Source organism: Gymnogyps californianus, unplaced genomic scaffold (genome assembly GCF_018139145.2).
Source record: "Gymnogyps californianus isolate 813 unplaced genomic scaffold, ASM1813914v2 HiC_scaffold_163, whole genome shotgun sequence".
Taxonomy (NCBI): domain Eukaryota; kingdom Metazoa; phylum Chordata; class Aves; order Accipitriformes; family Cathartidae; genus Gymnogyps; species Gymnogyps californianus.
In genome coordinates this window covers 1-20,747 of record NW_026114044.1, presented here as the reverse complement: position 1 = coordinate 20,747, position 20,747 = coordinate 1, and the positions used below count along the sequence as shown (strand labels likewise).

At 42.2% G+C, this 20,747-nt stretch overlaps 1 protein-coding gene across 1 annotated transcript; it reads left to right on the top strand.

Annotated features, from left to right (window-relative positions):
• Positions 1–11,051: 11,051 nt before the first annotated feature.
• Positions 11,052–15,297, top strand: BRIX1 (biogenesis of ribosomes BRX1). The gene is given in 10 exon segments (XM_050913892.1): positions 11,052–11,106; positions 11,512–11,555; positions 12,201–12,271; positions 12,652–12,701; positions 12,796–12,869; positions 12,966–13,016; positions 13,317–13,418; positions 14,579–14,716; positions 15,042–15,104; positions 15,106–15,297. Coding segments are annotated over 10 exon segments (825 nt in total). The 5' UTR covers positions 11,052–11,066.
• Positions 15,298–20,747: the final 5,450 nt, after the last annotated feature.

Genomic DNA, 20,747 nt, shown 5'->3' with positions numbered 1-20,747 from the left:
TATACGTAAGGGAGAGGTTTGACTGTACAGACCTTACAGTTAGGGATGATGTGGTTGAGAGCCTCTGGGTGAGGATTAGGGGGATGGAAAACAAAGGAAATGTTGTAGTGGGTGTCTACTACTGATTGCCCAGCCAGGATGACAGCACTGATGAGTTATTCTATAGGCAATTAGGAGAAATCTCTGGATCAGTAGCCCTGGTCCTTATGGGAGATTTCAACTTCCCAGACATCAACCGGGAATATCATACTGCTGTGACAAGCAGGTCTTGGAAATTCTTGAAGTTTGTAGGAGATGATAACTTCTTGTCACAAGTACTCTGTGAGCCAACTAGGAAAGGTGCCCTCCTAGACTTGCTATTTGTGAATAGAGAAGGATTCGTGGGGGATGTGATGGTAGGTGGCTGTCTTGGCCACAGTGATCATGAAATGGTTGAGTTTAAAACTTTCAGGGTAATGAGAAAAAAGGCCAGCAGAGTTGCTACCCTGGACTTCAGGAGAGCAAACTTTAAGCTATTCAGGGAGCTACTTAGCAGAGTACTCTGGGAATCTGCTTTTGAGGGCTTAGGAGTCCACGAGTGCTGGTCAGTTCTTAAGAACCACCTTTTAGAAGCACAGGAGCAGGCAATTCCACTGTGTCGCAAGTCAAGCAAGTGGGGCAGAAGACCATCTTGGCTGAACAGGGAACTCCTCGTGGAGCTCAAGAGGAAAAAGAAATGCTATGATCTCTGGAAGTGAGGTCAGGCTTCACAGGAAGATTACAGAGTTGCAGTTTGCATATGCAGGGAGAAGACACGAAAAGCCAAAGCTCAACTAGAGTTGAAACTGGCCAGTGTTGTTTCAGATAACAAGAAGGGCTTTTTTAAGTATATTAATAGCAAGAGGAGGTCTAAAGAAAACATTGAAGTGATACTTGATGAAGATGGACACCTGACTAATAGGGATGAAGAAAAAGCGGAGGCATTCAATACTTTTTTTGCCTCAGTCTTTAATAATATTGATAGACCTTGGGCTGCCCGGTCCCCTGAGTCGGAGGACCATGAGTGTGGGAACAGTGACTTTCCATTTGTGGACACTGAAATTGTAAGGGACCAGCTGTATCAGCTGAATGTTCACAAGTCCATGGGGCCTGATGGGATTCATCCCAGAGTACTGAAGGAGCTAGCGGATGTTATGGCAGGACCCCTCTCGATCATCCACCAAAGGTCTTGGGAGTCTGGGGAGGTCCCTGCTGACTGGAAGCTAGCCAATGTTATTCCAATCTACAAGAAGGGCGTGAGGGAAGACCCAGGGAACTACAGACCTGTTAGTCTAACCTCAGTTCCTGGAAAAATTATGGAGAAGATATTATACTGAGTGCTACTGAAAGGCATTTAAAGAACAATGCAGTCATCAGGCACAGTCAACATGGGTTCACAAAGGGAAAGTCCTGTCTAACTAATTTGATCTCCTTCTACGATAAGGTCACCCGCCTAGTGGATGAAGGGAAGGCGGTGGATGTAGTTTTTCTGGATTTTAGTAAGGCTTTTGATACTGTCCCTCACAGCATCCTTCTGGACAGGTTGTCCAACTGTGAGATGAGCAGGTTCACAGTGCACTGGGTGAAGAACTGGCTGAAGGGCAGGGCTCAAAGGGTTGTAGTGAATGGGGCTACATCTGGCTGGCGACCGGTCACCAGCGGCGTTCCTCAGGGTTCAATTCTAGGGCCAGTTCTGATCAATATTATTATCAGTGATCTGGATGCAGGAGTTGAATGCACCATTAGCAAGTTTGCTGATGATACCAAACTGGGAGGTGCTGTTGACTCTCTTGAGGGACAAGAGGCCTTGCAGAGGGATCTGGACAGATTGGAGCATTGGGCTATGATTAATGGGATGAAATTTAACAAGTCGAAATGCCAGATTCTGCACCTAGGACGAAGTAACGCCAGACACAAGTATAGACTGGGAGAGGAGTGGCTGGAGAGCAGCCCTGCAGAAAGGGATCTGGGGGTGCTGGTCGACAGCAGGCTCAATAGGAGTCAGCAGTGTGCCCTGGCAGCCAAGAGGGCAAACCACATCCTGGGGTGCATCAAACACAGCATCACCAGCCAGTCAAAAGAGGGGATGATCCTGCTGTATTCAGCGTTGGTGCGGCCTCACCTCGAGTACTGTGTGCAGTTCTGGGCCCTACAATCTAAAAGGGATGTGAAGGTCCTTGAATGCATCCAGAGGAGGGCAACAAAGCTGGTGAAAGGGCTGGAAGGCATGTCCTATGAGGAGCGGCTGAGGACTTTGGGCTTGTCTAGTTTGGAGAGAAGGAGGCTGAGGGGCAACCTCATGGCTCTCTACAGCTTCCTGAGGAGGGGAAGTGGAGAGGGAGGTGCTGATCTTTTCTCCCTGGGATCCAGTGATGCGTGGGAATGGTTCAAAGCTGCATCAGGGGAGGTTTAGACTGGACATTAGGAAGCATTTCTTTACTGAGAGGGTGGTCAAACACTGGAACAGGCTTCCTAGAGAGGTGGTCGATGCCCCAATCCTGTCAGTGTTTAAGAGGCATTTGGACAATGCCCTTAATAATATGCTTTAACTTTTGGTCATCCCTGAATTGGTCGGGCAGTTGGACTAGATGATCATTGTAGGTCCCTTCCAACTGAAATAGTCTATTCTATTCTATTCTATTGTGCTTCAGAATCCTTGACATACTTATTGGTCAAGCACAGGACATGTCCTAAGTACAGCTGACTTGGCACATGGATGTTTGGTGTCAAGCAAGGCATTTCCTAAGAGGCAACCAGCCTCACACAGGTTCAGATTTTTGATGGTGTAACAAAAGGAGAACTTTTCCTGGATTTGTTTGTTGTGCAGCTTGACAGAAGTACCTCATCTCTGGGAATGGCTGGGAGAACTGCAGTGCATTGAGCATGCACCAGTCAAGACTTCAAAAAAGCCTCCTAAAAATTGATATATTTAATAAAATTAGTATATTTGCATGTGATATGTTGCATCTTTCTCTTTCTAGCAGGCCTACACTCCACTGAAAGACTTCTTAAAAGGAAAAGCAGATGCCTATGAGGACTTTAGTGAGAAGGTAGTTGAACTTTACCTTATAATGAGTAGCATCTGTCTAGCAGATGGAAAGATGGGAGAAACTTATAAGCTATTCAATAAGGTAAGTATAATACCACACTTTGCTTTTTTTTTTTTTTTAGTTATTACCTGTCTTTGAAATGTAAATGAAGACAGTTACACAGAGGCTGTTGCATCAAAACTAGCCCTTGTTAAAGGTAGTTGAGATCTTTCTAGACTTCCTGTGGGTGTATTTCTCCATGGAGGCCCAGGATACTTGAGTAGAATGACATTCACATTTGTGGTGGATATTCAAGCCCACTTCTCACTGTGTAGTAATGCCACAATGAGATTAGAGCTTTGTGGGCACCTGATTACATTTCCCTACAACACTCACTCCCTTACAGAGCCCTTACAATTAGATTCACCAATGCTAATACACTGCCATGTTAGTTGTTAGAGCCCAGCTAAGGAGAGTACAGTAGAAAGAGGCTGAAGCAGCCTGTTGTGGACCTTAGCTTCTATTTCTACCTAAGCAGTCCTGCCACCCCTCCACCCCCTCCCAGATAGATTCATATAAAAATGAGTTTCTGTCTCAACAGGAAGGCATCAAGCCTGTATTCTGTAATAGCTCAATTTTTTAAATAATTCTGTATTTGTTCAGTTTAATGTTAGTGTTCTATCAGCAAAAGCACTGTTTAGTGTTCTATAATTCTTTATACAATTTCTAAATAGTTATTTCTGTAAGACCCACCTGCTGGATTCTTAGGGGTTTACAAGCTGCTACAAAATGAAGTTCAAAACAGCCACCTACAGGAAACAGCATGTGGCTTATCTCAACTTTTCCAACTACTCCACTAACCTCACCAAAGACCCTTCCTACTCAAGAATACAAGAATATATTTCCTTATAAATCCATATGTAATTAGATATTAAATAACTGATTCTTTCCCATGACTAATTTTGAAACAGAGGTATAGAACTTAATTCCTTTTGGGGAATTTTGTGCTTAACAGCCCTTACAGATTCAAATGGTTATGGATGTTTTCAACATGTGAAAGCCAAAGAGACCAAAGAACTTCTCAACATGTTGGGAGGTAAGAGATAATATTAGCATCTTCAGTGTTTTGTTGCACAAAGACTGTCAGGACTGGGAGCCAAAGTCATAAAAGAGGTGCCTTCTGGAAGACTTGAGGTCAGTTCTTACTCTGAAAAGCACAACTCAAAATAATTGGAGTGTCGTGGTTTAACCCCAGTCAGCAACTAAGCACCACGCAGCCGCTTCCCCCTCCCCCCTCCCAGTGGGGTGAGGAGGAGGAAAGAGGGAAAAAAAAAAAAGTAAAACTCGTGGCTTGAGATAAGAACAGTTTAATAACTAAAGTAAAATATAATACTAACAATAGTAATAATGAAATATAATAATAATAATAGTAATGAAAAGGAATATAACAAAAAAAGGAAGGGGGGGGGGAAGAAAAAAAACCAGTGATGCACAATGCAATTGCTCACCACCCACTGACCAATGCCCAGTTAGTTCCCGAGCCGCGATCCATGCCTCCTGGCCAACTCCCCCCAGTTTATATACTGGGCATGAGGTTCCATGGCATGGAATACCCCTTTGGCTAGTTGGGGTCAGCTGCCCTGGCCATGCTCCCTCCCAGCTTCTTGCACACCTGCTTGCTGGCAGAGCATGGAAAACCGAAAAGTCCTTGGCTTAAGATAAGTGCTCCTTAGCAACAACTAAACCATCAGCGTGTTATCAACATCATTCTCACACTAAATCCAAAACCCAGCACTGTACCAGCTACTAAAAAGAAAGTTAACTCTGTCCCAGCCGAAACCAGGACATGGAGAAAAAGGCATTTGTCAGTTTTGTGGACTCTGGATCTGGGTTGCCCAGAGTCCCAAATGCAGTAAATCAGAGCAGCCAGGGAGCACCTGCTACAGCTATGGTGATCCTGGGTGGAAAACACTGGTTCCAGTTCCCACCTCCAGGAACTGTTTTCAGTTTACACCACCAGTAATTCTGAGTATTTATATGTACTATTTTATAAGAAGGCAGATGGGCAAAAGCTGATCCATGATAAGTCCGTTCTGTGATACTACTAAAGAAAAAAACCTCATGAACTAAATGTTTCTTCTACTGCAGGTTTCCCATTGTCTGCAAGGGGAAAAGACTTGTCAAGTAGAAGAGATAAAATGTACTAAAGCTACTGTCATCTGAGTTCTGGATCTAATGCAAAGTGTGGTAGGAAATTAGATCTAATCCAATGGTGGAAGTTTGCAGAATTTAAGCAGCTTACCAGGTCAAAAAGATGTGCAGTGGCCTTCCAGTCATTCTCCTCTTCACCTTTTTTTTATTTTACTGTGTTTGAGGGCAGAGATGTAATAGAAGCCATCATAGGTAGATCCTAAATCCACTCGTCTTACTGCACAGTAATTTCTTTTTGTAGCCCAGAGTCTCTGTGTTTGTCCACCTAGAACCACATCCACAAAGGCACAAGGTGCACGAGCACCTCCCCACCTTTGTGAGTCTAGGCCCTGACTTGGTCCTGTGGGGTACAGACGTAAGTCTTGCACAAATCTTGCATGTCTGTAATAGCTATTATTTATGAAATGCAACAGTTACTTTCTGGTATTTTGCGGTGTTCTAACTTCTTAGGACATTATTTCCATGATCACTGTTGGTAGATTATAGAAGAAATTTTTAAAAGTACTATTTTAAGAAGTAGTATAGTACATTTGTAGTCAATTATATAAAAGTACAAATGTTAAGCCACAGTAATGTCCTTGAACACAATACAAGGAACTTCAATACTCTAAAATAAATCACATCATTAAGAAAGTCATATGTTCAGTTTCATTTTTATCCTGTCATCCAGAGATTATGTAAATCATTCTTAACACTCAGTAGTCAGGGATAATATTAATAATTCCCAATGAGACCATAATAATTTTTTTCACTGAAGAAATTGAGACAGTAAGCCAAAAGGAAATTCACCTATACTGAATACTTAAGTTTGAAAAAAATAAAATAAAATACAGTAAATAAGAGTAATTTAGAATATTGTTAGGTATCTTTATCAGTCCTGTAGTTCAAAGATTTGTAATTGTTTTTCAAATATAAAATTTATTGCAATAAATGGATGATCTGCACAGAAGACAACAAAAGTGAACTGTTGATGCCATGTACTCTGAAAGGGTACTCTTGCTGACTTAAGCAAGAGGTGAAAAATGGCCAAAAAAAGCACTTTAAACTTAAAATAAACCCAAAGGATGTGGATTCTGTTGAATTGTGGAGCAATGATCTTGGTAACATATGAGCATACTGTTTTCCACATGTGCAAAGCAGGACCTCATCTTCTCACAAACAACAAAACTCAACTACAGTCTAAAGCTCTAAAAACTACCCACAGATCACTGACTCTTGGATCATACCCCATGGCAGCAAGGCAGGAAGACTTCAGTCTCTTGCAGCGTGATTTGCAGTCTCTGCATCTGGTTCAATGGACCTCCTGTTTTGAGCAGGTTGTTTGCAATGGAGAGGTGTGAAAGGAGAAGTGCAACTTTTGACCTAAGTACAGCCTACCTCACTGCTTTGCAAAGCTGGCCACTGCAGAAAACTCTCCAGAAACCACACTCCCTTTTCAGTGAGTAAGAAGTTAGGCTTATTTTTAGCAGTGATATGAATACACCACTTCATGAGACACAGGCAGACATTCCCTTACTTCGGTTTAGGAGTCTCTCCTGTTGCTGACAAAGGCTACTGAGAAGGTAAACTAATTTCACAAATAATTTCAAATATGAAAATTTTCTGTCTTCTGATGATTCTTAACAGTGTTAGTAGAGAGTAGCAGGGTAGGAATGGGGATGTGTACGTACGGAAACATTTCAGCAGCAGCATTCTTGCAGATGTGTAATAAATTAATAGATACAAAACAATAATGTTGCCAGAACAGTTCTGAATAATGAGTAAATCCTGGCTTCTATCTTAATTTACCAATTCAACACCAGCACTGCAGAGAAAAGGGTAAATTGGTATCAGATGAAATTCCAAGGAATTGAGTTATATTAGGAATTAATCAAGATGAGGAGGAGCCTAGTGGCTTCACCAGCAAAACATGTCAGCATTTGCCAGAAAGAAACCACCTGCTGCTATTAAGAAATCAGTTTGAAAATGTCATCCTCTTTCAAGACAAATTTGGTTTTATTGTTAAGTCATTGGAAGTTAACTGGCTGTCTAACATACAGCTAGTATTCAGATTTTCCCTTGTGTAATTGCTTAGAACAAGTCAAAGACAAAAAACAAAACACAAACAAAGATTCTTGGAGAACACTGTAAAAGGCAGCAACGTATTACATGAACACCACTTTAACATCTGTGCTGGAATCAGTGGCTATAGGAGACCAACTCCCCTTTTTGCTTTTTAAGCTGCAGTTTTTTGAGTCAAGGCTAAGAAATGTTTGCAAGGGAACAAAAAGGAAGTCTTCGTATTTCTAATTCCAGAGTTAAAAAAAAAAAAGAGACAATATCAAGTCTATCAATCTTTACAGCTTTCATTCAGTTTTATAAAAAAATATAGCATTTTATATATTCATAAATATAATACAGACACCAAAACATACACCTACAGTTCCGCTTCAGTAATATCCTCATCAGGGCAACAATAGTATTCCACAAAACAGATCTGTCCATCTTCATTCCTAATCATATACTGCAGTGAAAGAAAAATAAAATCAGGTCACAGTTTAAACAAAGTAGTGTGGCATAAGCATGAAAATCTAAACTTTTGTCTTTTATAGTTTAAAAACAAGCTACAAATGTTAAAGCCTAAAGCTGCCTACTTCTGGAGCTGGAAACATTCAGGGAACTATATAATGTAAATGCCACATTTCTCAAGAAACAATACTTATTTACTTTAGGAGCATGATGAAACATTTCAAATAATAAAAATATGTAACTGCTTTTTCAAAAGCAGCTCAAATCACCCCATTTTTTTTCTCAGATATTCTGTTCCTGCGGTTACCACAAAGCAGCTGGTGTCCAGTGGCAAACAGTGGCCTGGAGTAGTTTACCCCCATCAGACTAGCCAAAGGCATGTTTCAGCACACGTGGTGAACTTGCCTAACAGCTCAACACTTTCAAAGGAACCTCCAGTCACTGTTCCCCTGCTCCCGTCCCCCTCTGTTCCCTGCTCCTGCCCACGTGCGCCTGCTGCTTAACTTCCACTGGCACACACTGGCCACTTCATGAGCCAGCTTAAGCTAACCAAACAAATACAGCACTAGTGTAAGGAAGGACTGTGCAGCAAGGAGCAGGAGAAAGCAAAGGGAGATGCAGGAAGAGGGAGACTCAGGCTTCTCCCCTTTCACGCACAGCTCAGACTGCAGATTCGCAGATAGCAAAGACACAGACTCTAAAGGACAGAAGAAAGGTAAAGTTGGGTTTGAGTCACTACCATAAAATATTCCTCACCCCTTCCATTTACACCCCCGATATCATATGTGCTTTCAAAAACAGGAACCAGCACAATGCCTGTTCTTATGAACAAAGCATTTAGAAGTTGGATATGCATTAAATAAAAACAAACAAAAAACCACCCAGGAAGTAAACCATTGTTAAAAGAAGAAAAAATTAAAAGTGCACCTTAAAAATTTAAAATGAAGCAAAGCCAACAGTCACAGCTTGGAAAAAGGTAGCAGAAAGTGAACAAGGCTGCTTTTGATCTTATATTAAATGCAAGTTAAGAAGAAATAATTTAGATGATTGCTATTTAAAACTGCCTATATGGACAGTTCAGCGTAGTTGAGATCCTCTGTCTATGCGTAACCTCTCAAGCACCCTTTCTGGACAAAGTTAGCACAGGCAGAATCAGAGAGCAAAAGGGGCAGACCACCGCTCCAGTCTTGTGATGAATCACACACTCCTGCCCTGTGGTTGGAAGCTCTTAACTTAGCCCAGCTGATACGCTGTGTATGAGTGTCTGTGAATTTGTACTCTCTTTCAAAGTTGACTTAAATTCACCTTTTTGGCTTTGGAATGAAACATAATAAAAATACCTGAAGATAGATACTTTATGAACCTGCTCACACATCTAAGAATGGTATAGTCAGATGGAGCAATGAGCTTAGCAGGTGCCATTAAACAAGAGTACAAGCTCATCATGCAAGCAGGCATACATGAACAAACCAGGCACTGAGTTCAGCCTTTCAATAGCACAGACATCTCATAAGTGACCATAGCCTCATCAGAGCACTTCCCTCATGCCAGCTCCCACAGCTATGCCATGATTTCACCAGTTTCCCCATCTCTGCTGGTAAACTTGCTGTACACCTCCTCTATCACGTAATTGGGACCTTTCTAAGGTCTCTAATAGCGGTACCAGCCCCTCCTCATCGCTAACGCTGGGGACGGGCTGCCCCACCAGCAGCAGCCGGGCCCAGGGCCCGCGGCCCAGGCGGGGGGCACAGCCCCCACCTGGATGAAAGCATTAGCCTGGATGCATTTGGCATCCTCTACCATCACCCTGAGGCTGTTGGCCGTGGCAAAGCAGGTGGCATGGTCCTGGAAGTGGATGGCCCTGAGGAGGCTGGAGAGGTGGCGGGTGTTGTCCAGACTGGTGGCCAGCACGTACGGCTCACTGCTGGCAGGTGGCTGCATGGAGAGCGACATAGCGGACAACCCGCCAAGTGCACAGCGGTTCCGGAGAGGGCCAGAAGTGCGAGCAGGCGGAAGTGCGAGCGACTTCTGGCACGGCGTGGTGTGGCCAAGATGGTGGTGGCCAAGAGGAAGCATGAGGCTCTGTCTGTCTGTCCGAAGAAGTGAGCTAAGAGGGCCCCAAGCGCACCTGAGCAGAATGCTAAGAAAGGCTCGGAGGAGTACAGCATCCTGCTGCTGGTCTCCCAGGTACCTCCCAGCCCCACTGCCCAGGGTGGAGTGGGCCAGGCTGGGTGTCCCCACTCTGCTCCCAGCCTGGGCCAGCCGTTTACCCATAGGAAGAATACCTCGTCTCTGGGCCGTGCGTTAGGGAGGTATTCCACCTCCATGGAGAAGGTGGTGCTGTCTGCAGCGGGCCACAGAGACATGGATGACCACTACCTTGTGCTGCTGTGCCCCAGCCAGCCAGCACAGCGTGCTGCTGATGGGCCTGCACCGCTCCTGGGGGCCAAGTTCTGCTGCCTTTTCTGCTCCCAGGGCTAGGGTACTGGGACTTGGGGTGTCTGGAGGGAACCCAGCTGCTATGTGAGGATAGAAAGATTTATTCGTAACTTTTATAATCCCAGCACAAATAAAAGTAATATGCGATGGCATGTTATTTCTATGAAAACATGCAAAGAGCATTATTCTAGTCAGTGTAAATAAGTTGTGTTACCTTAATCTCAAAAGTACTTTAGAGTTGGATAATTCTGTTATATACAAAGGACTTATGGAAATTACACCAGTTTCATTTAGGAATCATCCTGAGAAGGCTTCAATAATTGCTTGTAGTTTGCTTAAAAGAAAAAAAAAAGCACGCTGAAATCTGAGACCTCATCACGTGCTCATCTGTAGGAAAAGCTAAATTGTTGTGCTCTGAGACTGTAGCTCAGGTCATTTTGTAGGGAAAGAGAGGTGCCTTTTCCAAATAAGTATTGCATATGGCTTTCTTAATACTTACATGTTTTGTACTAGTGAAAGGCTTTACATAGGAACATGCTGAAGCATGATGGATGACAGTTGTTCATGTTGTAACAACTTAAAATATAAAAACTTATGCCCCCGTGTTCTGTAGGAAAGTCATCACACTTGCTGAGTGAGCAATTCTATGCAGGTGTGGGGATAATGTTAATAACAAATGTTCTTACTGTGTTTTTCTGTAATTACAGTTCAAATATTTATTGTTGCTGTGTTGTAGTAGTTTTAAGGCTAGAAACTTCCTTTTCCTGCTTAACTTTTGTGTCTTTTTTTCCTAGGGTAAATGGAAAAACAAGGAGTGAGTGCTTATTTTCTTGTGGAATTAATTTCAGAACAAGGCATCTAATGCAAGACTTAACAACATTGATGCCTCACTCTAAAGCAGGTAGGGCTAGGCATTGTCTCTAACAAATTTTCAGAATAGTTTTAAACCAAGAACTTCTAACAGCATGCTCTTTTTAAAAATATGGTACATAACTGTTTTGATGAAACTATGGCCTTTTATCTTAAACAAACAAACACCAAACCCCTTTTGAGCCAACAAATACAGCGACTGTCATTGTATCCTAATATTCTCTGGGAAATGTCTCCTGTGGCCTTAGTCCTGTAAATGCCCAGATACTTTTGTTGCTATATTTATTTATTGCATAACATGGCTGAAACAACTTGATAGTTATTCTTAATCTTTCATTTATATCCAGTAAAATTTTTGCAAAAGGACCAATTGTTAAAAAAACTTCTTGTGTTAAATTGGTTTTCAAGCCTTGTAAATGTTGTTCTTGCCTTCCAGATACTAAAATGGACCGTAAAGACCAGTTGTCTGTAATTAATGAGGTAATCCAGGATTTAACTAGTGCTTCTTTTTTATTTTCTCTGGAAATTCAATGTGCAGGAGAAAAGGGCAACCACATTCAAAGGATCTCATACTAGTTATAGGAGTTGTATAACTTCATAAATTAAAATTATTGATATTCAAAAAGTGCTAATGTTAAAACAGGAAGTTGACTTTTGATTAATAAAACCAAAATAAAACCTTTAATTAAACATAGACTTTCAACATGAAGAAATAAAACAGAATGTGCCTTTCTATATAGGTGAAAGATGTATTATAATTTATATTTGAAGAAATCAAGGAACAAATATGCAGCGAGGCCAAACAATGTAGTAGGACATTGGTAGTGCTGAAACTAAAACCTAATGTCACAACTCCTGCTCTAATGTTTATATCCTGGAGAGTTTATCAGATTGCTTGTAGCTTTAGTGAAGTTATTACTCCTGGTAATAAATACTTGAGATTTTTCAACAAAACAAATGCTTAAACTTAAGTTTGGGGATTAGTAGGTATAATTTATTAAGATGAGACCTTTGCTTTTGAACTTAATAATTTGGGAGGGGGGAAGATATTAGAGATTAACGTGGAAAGTTTTTGAAAATGTCTTCAGAATTTTGTAAATAGCTAATTTGATGTGTATTGTGTAGGTGTGTGAAATGAAAAACTGCAATAAGTGCATCTTTTTTGAAGCCAAAAAGAAACAGGATCTCTATATGTGGTAAGGAAATGTTATGTTTTTTTACATTTCCATATATAGCTGGGGATGCTTCCGTTCTATCTAGTTTGTTACTGTAATAGTGAAGATGCATGAAATATTGTTGCTTAGTTATATCTGTGCTAATCCTGCACTTCTGTAGGTAGTGCAAGTTTACAATGCATGACCAGCTTTTGTAGACTGTTTACAAAAGCATTCTACAAAATTGTTTAGAAAGCAAGTATTTTTAAGTATGTTAAAGGAACTCAATAATGCTATAAAAGCAACTGAAATTACTTCAATACAGAAATAACTGGTTGGAGTGTACTATAGAAATCCAACGTACCTTCTGGCTGCTGTTAACATTTTTCTTTTCTCTCTTCCCCACTACCTGTCCTCTGCAGGCTTTCAAATACACCACAGGGACCATCAGCTAAATTCTTAGTGCAGAACAGTAAGTTGGTTGACATTATTGTGTTTGGACTCTTACTTTCTTGTCTGTAGTTTTCTGTAAGTACTAAAATGATCTTTTTAAAAAATCACTGTAGTTCACACACTGGCTGAATTGAAGATGACAGGAAACTGCCTAAGGGGCTCACGGCCCCTTTTGTCTTTTGATCCAGTAAGTATAGGTTTTATTTCATTGAGTATGCTTTTGCTTTCTTTACATGACTATTGCATTTAGTTTTGTATGTAAAATTACATGTTTCCTTTGTAGACATTTGACAAGGAGCCACACTATGCCCTGCTAAAAGAATTGTTTATTCAGGTCAGTCTGTAGTTCTGCTGTCTAGTGTTTCTTCTTCATTGGAAATGTTTTTTGGCAACATATTTAAAAATCTCAATTTTTTTTTTAAGTAGTAGTTTTACACTTCTGAACTTGCAAAAAATCCTCAAAGGATTAGGGTCATGTGCTTAAAGTCACTGGGACACTTGTTCTTAAGTTCTGGGTTTTTTGAAATGTAACCTGGGATCGGGATCTTAGTAAATTAAAATGAATTAAAAATGAACCATTTATGTTTGGCATCTTAATATTACAGATATTTAGAAATACTGCCTTTTATTACAGATATTTAGTATACCACAGTATCACCCCAAAAGCCAGCCTTTTGTAGATCATGTTTTCACCTTCACCGTTACAGACGAGAGGATCTGGTTTTGGAATTACCAGGTTAGTGGTCTCTTTTAGCTCTTCAATTGGTGCTCAGGGGAGTAATTTCATATCAAATCCATTAATTACAATAAAATGAGAAGAATCATTATTATCAGGATATGCCAACACCTAGTGCTTGCACAAAGTAATTTGTGTCCTAAAAATGACTTATCTTCTCCTGTATCTCTGGAGAGAGCTGGTTTAAGTTCTGTGTACTTCAACTTACATTCTGTTAGTTGTGATTCTGTGATGGTTGTCTTGGTAATAGGAAGTAGTAGCCAAAGCCTAAGCTTCGCTTGTCTTTTAACCTGACTTGGTGCTTTGGCCCAAAGTGTGCTGGAGCTTACTATCCAAAGGAGGAATTCGCACATATCTAGTACTTTCTAAGTGCTTGCTTGAATCTAAAAGAACTGCTTTATATACAGAACTGTATTTGTACAAGTCTAGCTTATCAGCTTCAGTGGCATTGTATCTTGGATTTAAATTCAGTTGTGTATCACCATATGCAAGGTGCCTACAAGGTCATATATGTTGATTCGATCCTGTCATGGTTTAACCCCAGCCGGCAACTAAGCACCACACAGCCGCTCGCTCACTCCCCCCCCGGTGGGATGGGGGAGAGAATCAGAAGGGTAAAAGTGAGAAAACTCGTGGGTTGAGATAAAAACAGTGTAATAATTAAAAAAAAAAGAAATAATAATAAACTTGTAAGGAAAAGAGGGAGAAAAATAACAAAGAGAGAGAAAAATAAAACCCAAGACAGACAAGTGATGCAAATGAAAACAATTGCTCACCACCAACTGACCGATGCCCAGCCAGTCCCCGAGTAGCAGCCCCCTGGCCAACCTTCCCCCTAGTTTTATTGCTGAGCATGACATCATATGGTCTGGAATATCCCTTTGGGCAGCTGGGGTCAGCAGTCCCGGCTGTGTCCCCTCCCAACGTCTTGCCCACCCCCAGCCTCCTCGCTGGTGGGGTGGGGTGAGGAGCAGCAAAGGCCTTGACTCTGTGGAAGCACAGCTCAGCAATAACTAAAACACCCCTGTGTTATCAACACTGTTTCCAGCACAAATCCAAAACCTAGCCCCATACTAGCTACTATGAAGAAAATTAACTCTGTCCCAGCCAAAACCAGCAGAGATCCATGAGAAATGAAGAGAGTATTCTTTTTACTGCAGATAATAGAAGATGCATCTCTAGTAGAAATTGGGCCTCGTTTTGTCCTGAACCTCATAAAAATCTTCCAAGGTAGCTTTGGAGGACCAACTCTGTATGAAAATCCCCAATATCATTCCCCAAATATGGTAAGCAGCTTTGTCTTTGTCTTCTCTTTCATTTAGCTACTAATTTGAAGACCAGTCTTGCAAGCTCTCTGTGCAGGAGAATTATGTATGCCTTTCCCTGGAACACTTTGTAGGAAAGAGTGCCCTAACTGATCACAATTTGAGAACAGAGTAATTGTGTAAAAATGGAATGAATGCAAAATTCATGTCACTGAAAAGATGGCATTACACTGAGGATTTTGACAATTAAGCAGAGAAATTCCCACCTGTTTCTGTAATACCTGATTTCTTCAATCTTGCATATTTGACACCTGATGTGATTTAAATTCTTACTTTTATAGCACTGATGGTTGATAAGATATTGTCAGTGGTGGCTAAGTTTAGAGAGAATTAGCAAGTGAAGAAAGCACAAAAGATTAAGAAAAAAAGAGAATAAGATGCTTATTGAAGAAGATCCCACTGAAGTGGTCTTTGAAACTCCAGCTGAAGAAAAGCCAATGGAAATACAGCTTGTGAAACCAGGGCCAAAGGCAATTGTAAAAGATAAAAGGAAGCAATGCAAAATTCAGAGGAAGAAGCAAAAAAAGCATTTCAGAATTGAAGCATCAGCTTAAATGTTACAAGTGAAGAAACTAAGCAGACTCCAAAGTAATCTGTTATTCTGCTATAGGTATACCTAGCTATATTTCGTAGCTATATTGACATAATATTGTAAATACTTGTTTTTATAGGCAAAACTAACTGGACTTCAGTTTTAAGTAAACAAAATACCAATTCTTTATTAGGATTGAGTTTGCACTCTTTTATTGTCTTCCTCTCTTTGAAAGGATTCTGGGTTTTGAAAAACAACATGGTGTGTGAGCCGGCACAGGCAGGATGCAGGAACAACCACAAAGCCATGGATGAAATGCAAAGAGTAAAATTTATTCTTATTACCTCGCCAACCAGGGGATCCCCGAAGCAGCACCTGGGCAGAGGCACACAAGTGGGGACGCAGGCACCGCGGAGCTCGGTGCATGCTAGAGGATCACCGAACCTGCTGCTTTTGCCTGTTTATCAGGGATTCACGCAGGCAGGCATAGTTTCCCACTGTGCTTTGATCTTTCCCACAGCAGGGCAGGAATCTCAAGCATGTTCGATAGGGTGCCTCTAAGTCTATCACAGGCCTGTGTTATCTGAACACAGATGTTCTACTTGTCCAACACACAAGGCTAAACAACAATTAGTATGATATGTGTGTTTTTTCGACACCCCAGCTGCAAGTCACTTGAGCTGTTTACAATCCTCCTTGCCAATCTTCCGTTGTTATCCCACAATCTGCATGTCAATAATACTAAACTGAATGTCAGTGTTGTGACTATTTGCTGGGGCTTTAAGAGCAGCTTACTTAAAAATTGCTCATCTGACTTTGTCTCTCTAATCTCCATTGATCTCTTCAGACAAACTGAATGATGAGACTGAAGAAGATGAATTTGATGATCTGTACTGCCCTGCTTGTGACAAATTGTTAAAAATTGAGAAAGCATAAGTGTTTGTGGTTGGGGATTTGGGGGTGGGGATGTTGGTTTTTAACTTTAAAAAAAAAAAAAATGCATTTTAAAGACTTCTTAACTTCACATAATGGTCAGTGTCTTCTTTCCAGAAAAGACATTGTCAGGGCAGAATTTCCATACTTAGTAGTGATGGATAATGGGGCTGTTATTAATTTATATGTAAATATAACAATGTTTGCTCAGAGCTACCTGCAGTTACTATCTGCTGGTCTTCACAGCATGAAGAATCATGAAAAATCAAAGAAGCATTGGGAAATGGTAGCACTGTTACAACAGCAACTGGAAGAAGGGAAATTTCCTGTGTCTTTAGATGATGCAAATGGAATACATACCAAAGAGGAAGAAGAAACGGAAGACATGCCCAAACAGAAGTACTTTAAATTGGTTAATATTTTTATTGTGACTAATGATTTATGTCTTGGAGGCCCTCAGAGGGAGCTTCTGATGATTTATAGTTGTGTTGGAACTCACAGTATTGTGCAATTTAAAATATTTCTTTGCATCAGAGTTCCAGTAAAATGCGTGCATTAGTATGACTGGATTCAAATGTTGTAGGACAATAGTCTCCTATTTTCTCTGCTTCTTAAAGTTACATGTTAAGGAACAGTAGTGATTGTTTTTTTTCACATGGGGGAACTTTCACAGGCCCAGTGTTTATTGATTTAGTACTTTTTTGGTACTTTTTGTGAGTTGGATGCTGGCATACATAGAAAATGAGTGTGCTTAAAAAAAGAATTGATGAAATAAGTTACACAACTTCATTTTTTTGAATGGCCAAAGCATAATACCAACTATCTCATTAGTATCTTCAAGTTCAGTCTGAGCAGAATAAATATTTTACTAAATTCAATGAGTAGTTTAGGAGAACTGTTGTTTTCACTTGTCCTGGTTTCGGCTGGGACAGAGTTAACTCTCTTCTTAGTAGCTGGTACAGTGCTGTGTTTTGGATTTAGTGTGAGAATGATGTTGATAACACTCCGATGTTTCAGTTGTTGCTAAGGAGCGCTTATCTTAAGCCAAGGACTTTCCAGTTTCCCATGCTCTGCCAGCAAGCAGGTGTGCAAGAAGCTGGGAGGGAGCATGGCCAGGGCAGCTGACCCCAACTAGCCAAAGGGCTATTCCATACCATGGAACCTCATGCCCAGTATATAAACTGGGGGGAGTTGGCCGGGAAGGGCAGATCGCTGCTCTGGCATCAGTCAGCGGGTGGTGAGCAATTGCATTGTGCATCACTGGGTGTTTTTTTTTCCTCCCCCCCCCCTTTTTTTTTTTTGTTATATTCCTTTTCATTACTATTATTATTGCTAGTATTATATTTTACTTTTTAGTTATTAAACTGTTCTTATCTCAACCCACGAGTTCTGAGGGAGCAGCTGCGTGGTGCTTGGCTGCTGACCAGGGTTAAACCACGACATCACTTCAGACATGAGTCATTTTCTGTTTGTGGCTATTAAACCCTTAATATCATGTTAAGATGATAAGCAAAAATATAACTTTGTACCTTTTTAGAAATTGTACTCATGTTTTCTTTCTTTAAAAAGACTTAATTTTAAATTCCTGTCTTTACAGGACTGTCGTGGTTTAACCCCAGCCAGCAGCTAAGCACCACGCAGCTGCTCGCTCACTCCCACCCACCCAGTGGGATGGGGGAGAGAATCAGAAAAAAAAACTCGTGAGTTGAGATAAAGACAGTTTAATAGGACAGAAAGGAATGAAAATCAATGATAATGATGATAATAATAAAATGACAATAATACTACTAAAAGAATTAGAATATACAAAGCAAGTGATGCACAATGCAATTGCTCACCACCCGCTGACTGATGCCCAGTTAGTTCCTGAGCCGCGATCCCCCCTCTCAGCCAACTCCCCCAGTTTATATACTGGGCATGATGTCATATGGTACGGAATATCCCTTTGGCCAGTTTGGGTCAGCTGTCCTGGCGGTGTCCCCTCCCAGCTTCTTGTGCCCCTCCAGCCTTCTTGCTGGCTGGGCAGGAGAAGCTGAAAAATCCTGGACTTAGGATAAACACTCCTTAGCAACAACTAAAAACATCAGTGTGTTATCAACATTATTTTCCTACTAAATCCAAAACACAGTCCGTGATCACTTCTAGAATTCCTGGGCGACTAAGGTTTCCTATTCGACTTCGTTGTGTGATCAGTGCAACCCACTTACTCCATGTAGCATCAGTTGCATGATGTGTAGAAGGGACCTTCCCTTTGAACATCCAGCCCAGCACCGGCAGTCGGGGTGCTAATAGGAGCTGTGTTTCAGTACCAACCACTTCCGAGGCAGCTCGAACTCCTTCATATGCTGCTAATATCTCCTTTTCAGTTGGAGTATAGCAGGCCTCAGATCCCCGATATCCCCGACTCCAAAACCCTAGGGGTCGGCCTCGGGTCTCCCCGGGTGCTTTCTGCCAGAGACTCCAGGTAGGGCCATTCTCCCCAGCTGCGGTGTAGAGCACATTTTTCACATCTGGTCCTGCCCGGACCAGCCCAAGGGCTACTGCATGAACTGTCTCCCGTTTAATCTGTTCAAAGGCTTGTTGTTGCTCAGGGCCCCATTTAAAATCATTCTTCCTCCGGGTCACTTGATAGAGAGGGTTTACAATCATACTATAATTTGGAATATGCATTCTCCAAAAACCTACAACACCTAAGAAAGCTTGCGTTTCCTGTTTACTAGTCGGTGGAGACATAGCTGCTATTTTGTTGATCACATCCATTGGGATGTGACGACGTCCATCTTGCCATTTCATTCCTAAAAACTGGATCTCCTGTGCGGGTCCCTTCACCTTACTCTGTTTTATGGCAAAACCGGCTTTCAGAAGGATTTGGATTATTTTCTCCCCTTTCTCAAAAACTTCTTCTGCTGTGTTGCCCCACACCGATGATGTCATCATCAAATGCTGTGGCTATTCCAAAGAGGCACAACTTATCGCACTGTGCTGGGCCCTGGCCAGTATCTACCAAAACACTGCTCGATACTGTGCAGCATCCTCAGGGGGAAGGGAGGGAAAACAGACCGACAGATACTGCGGCTACTCCCAACCCCTGCAACAGACACCAGCGGCTACTCCAATTCCGGCGACAGGCAAAGCGGCTACTCCAACCCCCACAACAGACATGGTGGCTACTCTGACCTCTGCAACAGACATGGTGGCTACTCCAACCCCTGCGACAGGCGCTGTGGCTACTCCAACCCCTGCGACAGGCGCGGCGGCTACTCCAACCCCTGCGACAGGCACTGCAGCTGAACCAGAGAACCAACCTGTGCCGGTATCAGTCGCTCCTATACAGAAGAAGAAATATACAAAAAAAATCAGTTCGTTTAAGCGAAGGATGAAGATGAACCAGGGCCATCACGAGAACAGGAGGAAGAGGCAGAACCAGAGGTAATCACCCGATCCCTATCCCTGAGTGAGCTGCGGGATATGCGAAAAGGCTTCAGCCGTCGTCCAGGCGAGCACATTCTCACCTGGCTGCTCCGCTGCTGGGACAATGGGGCTAGTAGCCTGGAATTAGAGGGTAGGGAAGCCAAGCAGCTGGGATCCCTTTCTAGGGAAGGTGGCATTGACAAGGCGATTGGAAAAGGGACACAAGCCCTCAGCCTCTGGAGGCGACTCCTGTCAGGTGTGAAGGAAAGGTATCCCTTCAAGGAAGATGTTGTATGTCACCCAGGCAAGTGGACCACCATGGAGAGAGGTATCCAGTACCTGAGGGAATTAGCCGTGCTAGAGATGATTTATTATGACCCGGACAGTGCACAATTACCCAGAGATCCAGACGAAGTCCAATGCACATGACCCATGTGGTGGAAGTTTGTACAGAGTGCACCATCATCGTATGCCGACCCATTGGCAGTACTGACCTGGAAAGATGAAGAGGCACTGATGGTGGATGAAATGGCTCGCCAACTCGGCAATATGAAGAAAATCTCTCTTCATCCCTACGAGCCTGTGTCTCGGCTGTGGAAAAACTGTCCAAAAGTCCGAAGAACTGATCGAACTGATCAAAAATTCCTACTCCCCACCTGTACAGACCAGTATCTCAGCTATTAGGAGTGAGCATTCCTCTGATCAAGAGAGAGAATATAGAAGGTACACACCATGGGGTACCCTGTGGTTTTACCTGCGTGACCACGGAGGGGACATGAGAAAGTGGGATGGAAAACCCACCTCGACCCTAGATGCACGGGTATGTGAATTGAAAGGAAAAACAACCAGAAAAGGGGATTCTTCCAGGAAAGATGCCGCTCCGGTTTCCAGACAAAGTAGAAGGGCTTCTGACCCTCTTGAAGGGATCTCTAAGTCATTTTTACAAGAAGTGAGTAACAAATACTCTGACCAGGACTAGAGGGGCCCTGCCTCCAGCCAGGCGGAGGAAGGGGACAACCAGGTTTACTGGACTGTGTGGATTCGATGGCCTGGCACATCAGACCCACAGGAGTACAAGGCTCTAGTGGACACCGGTGCACAGTGTACTCTAATGCCATCAGCTGTAAA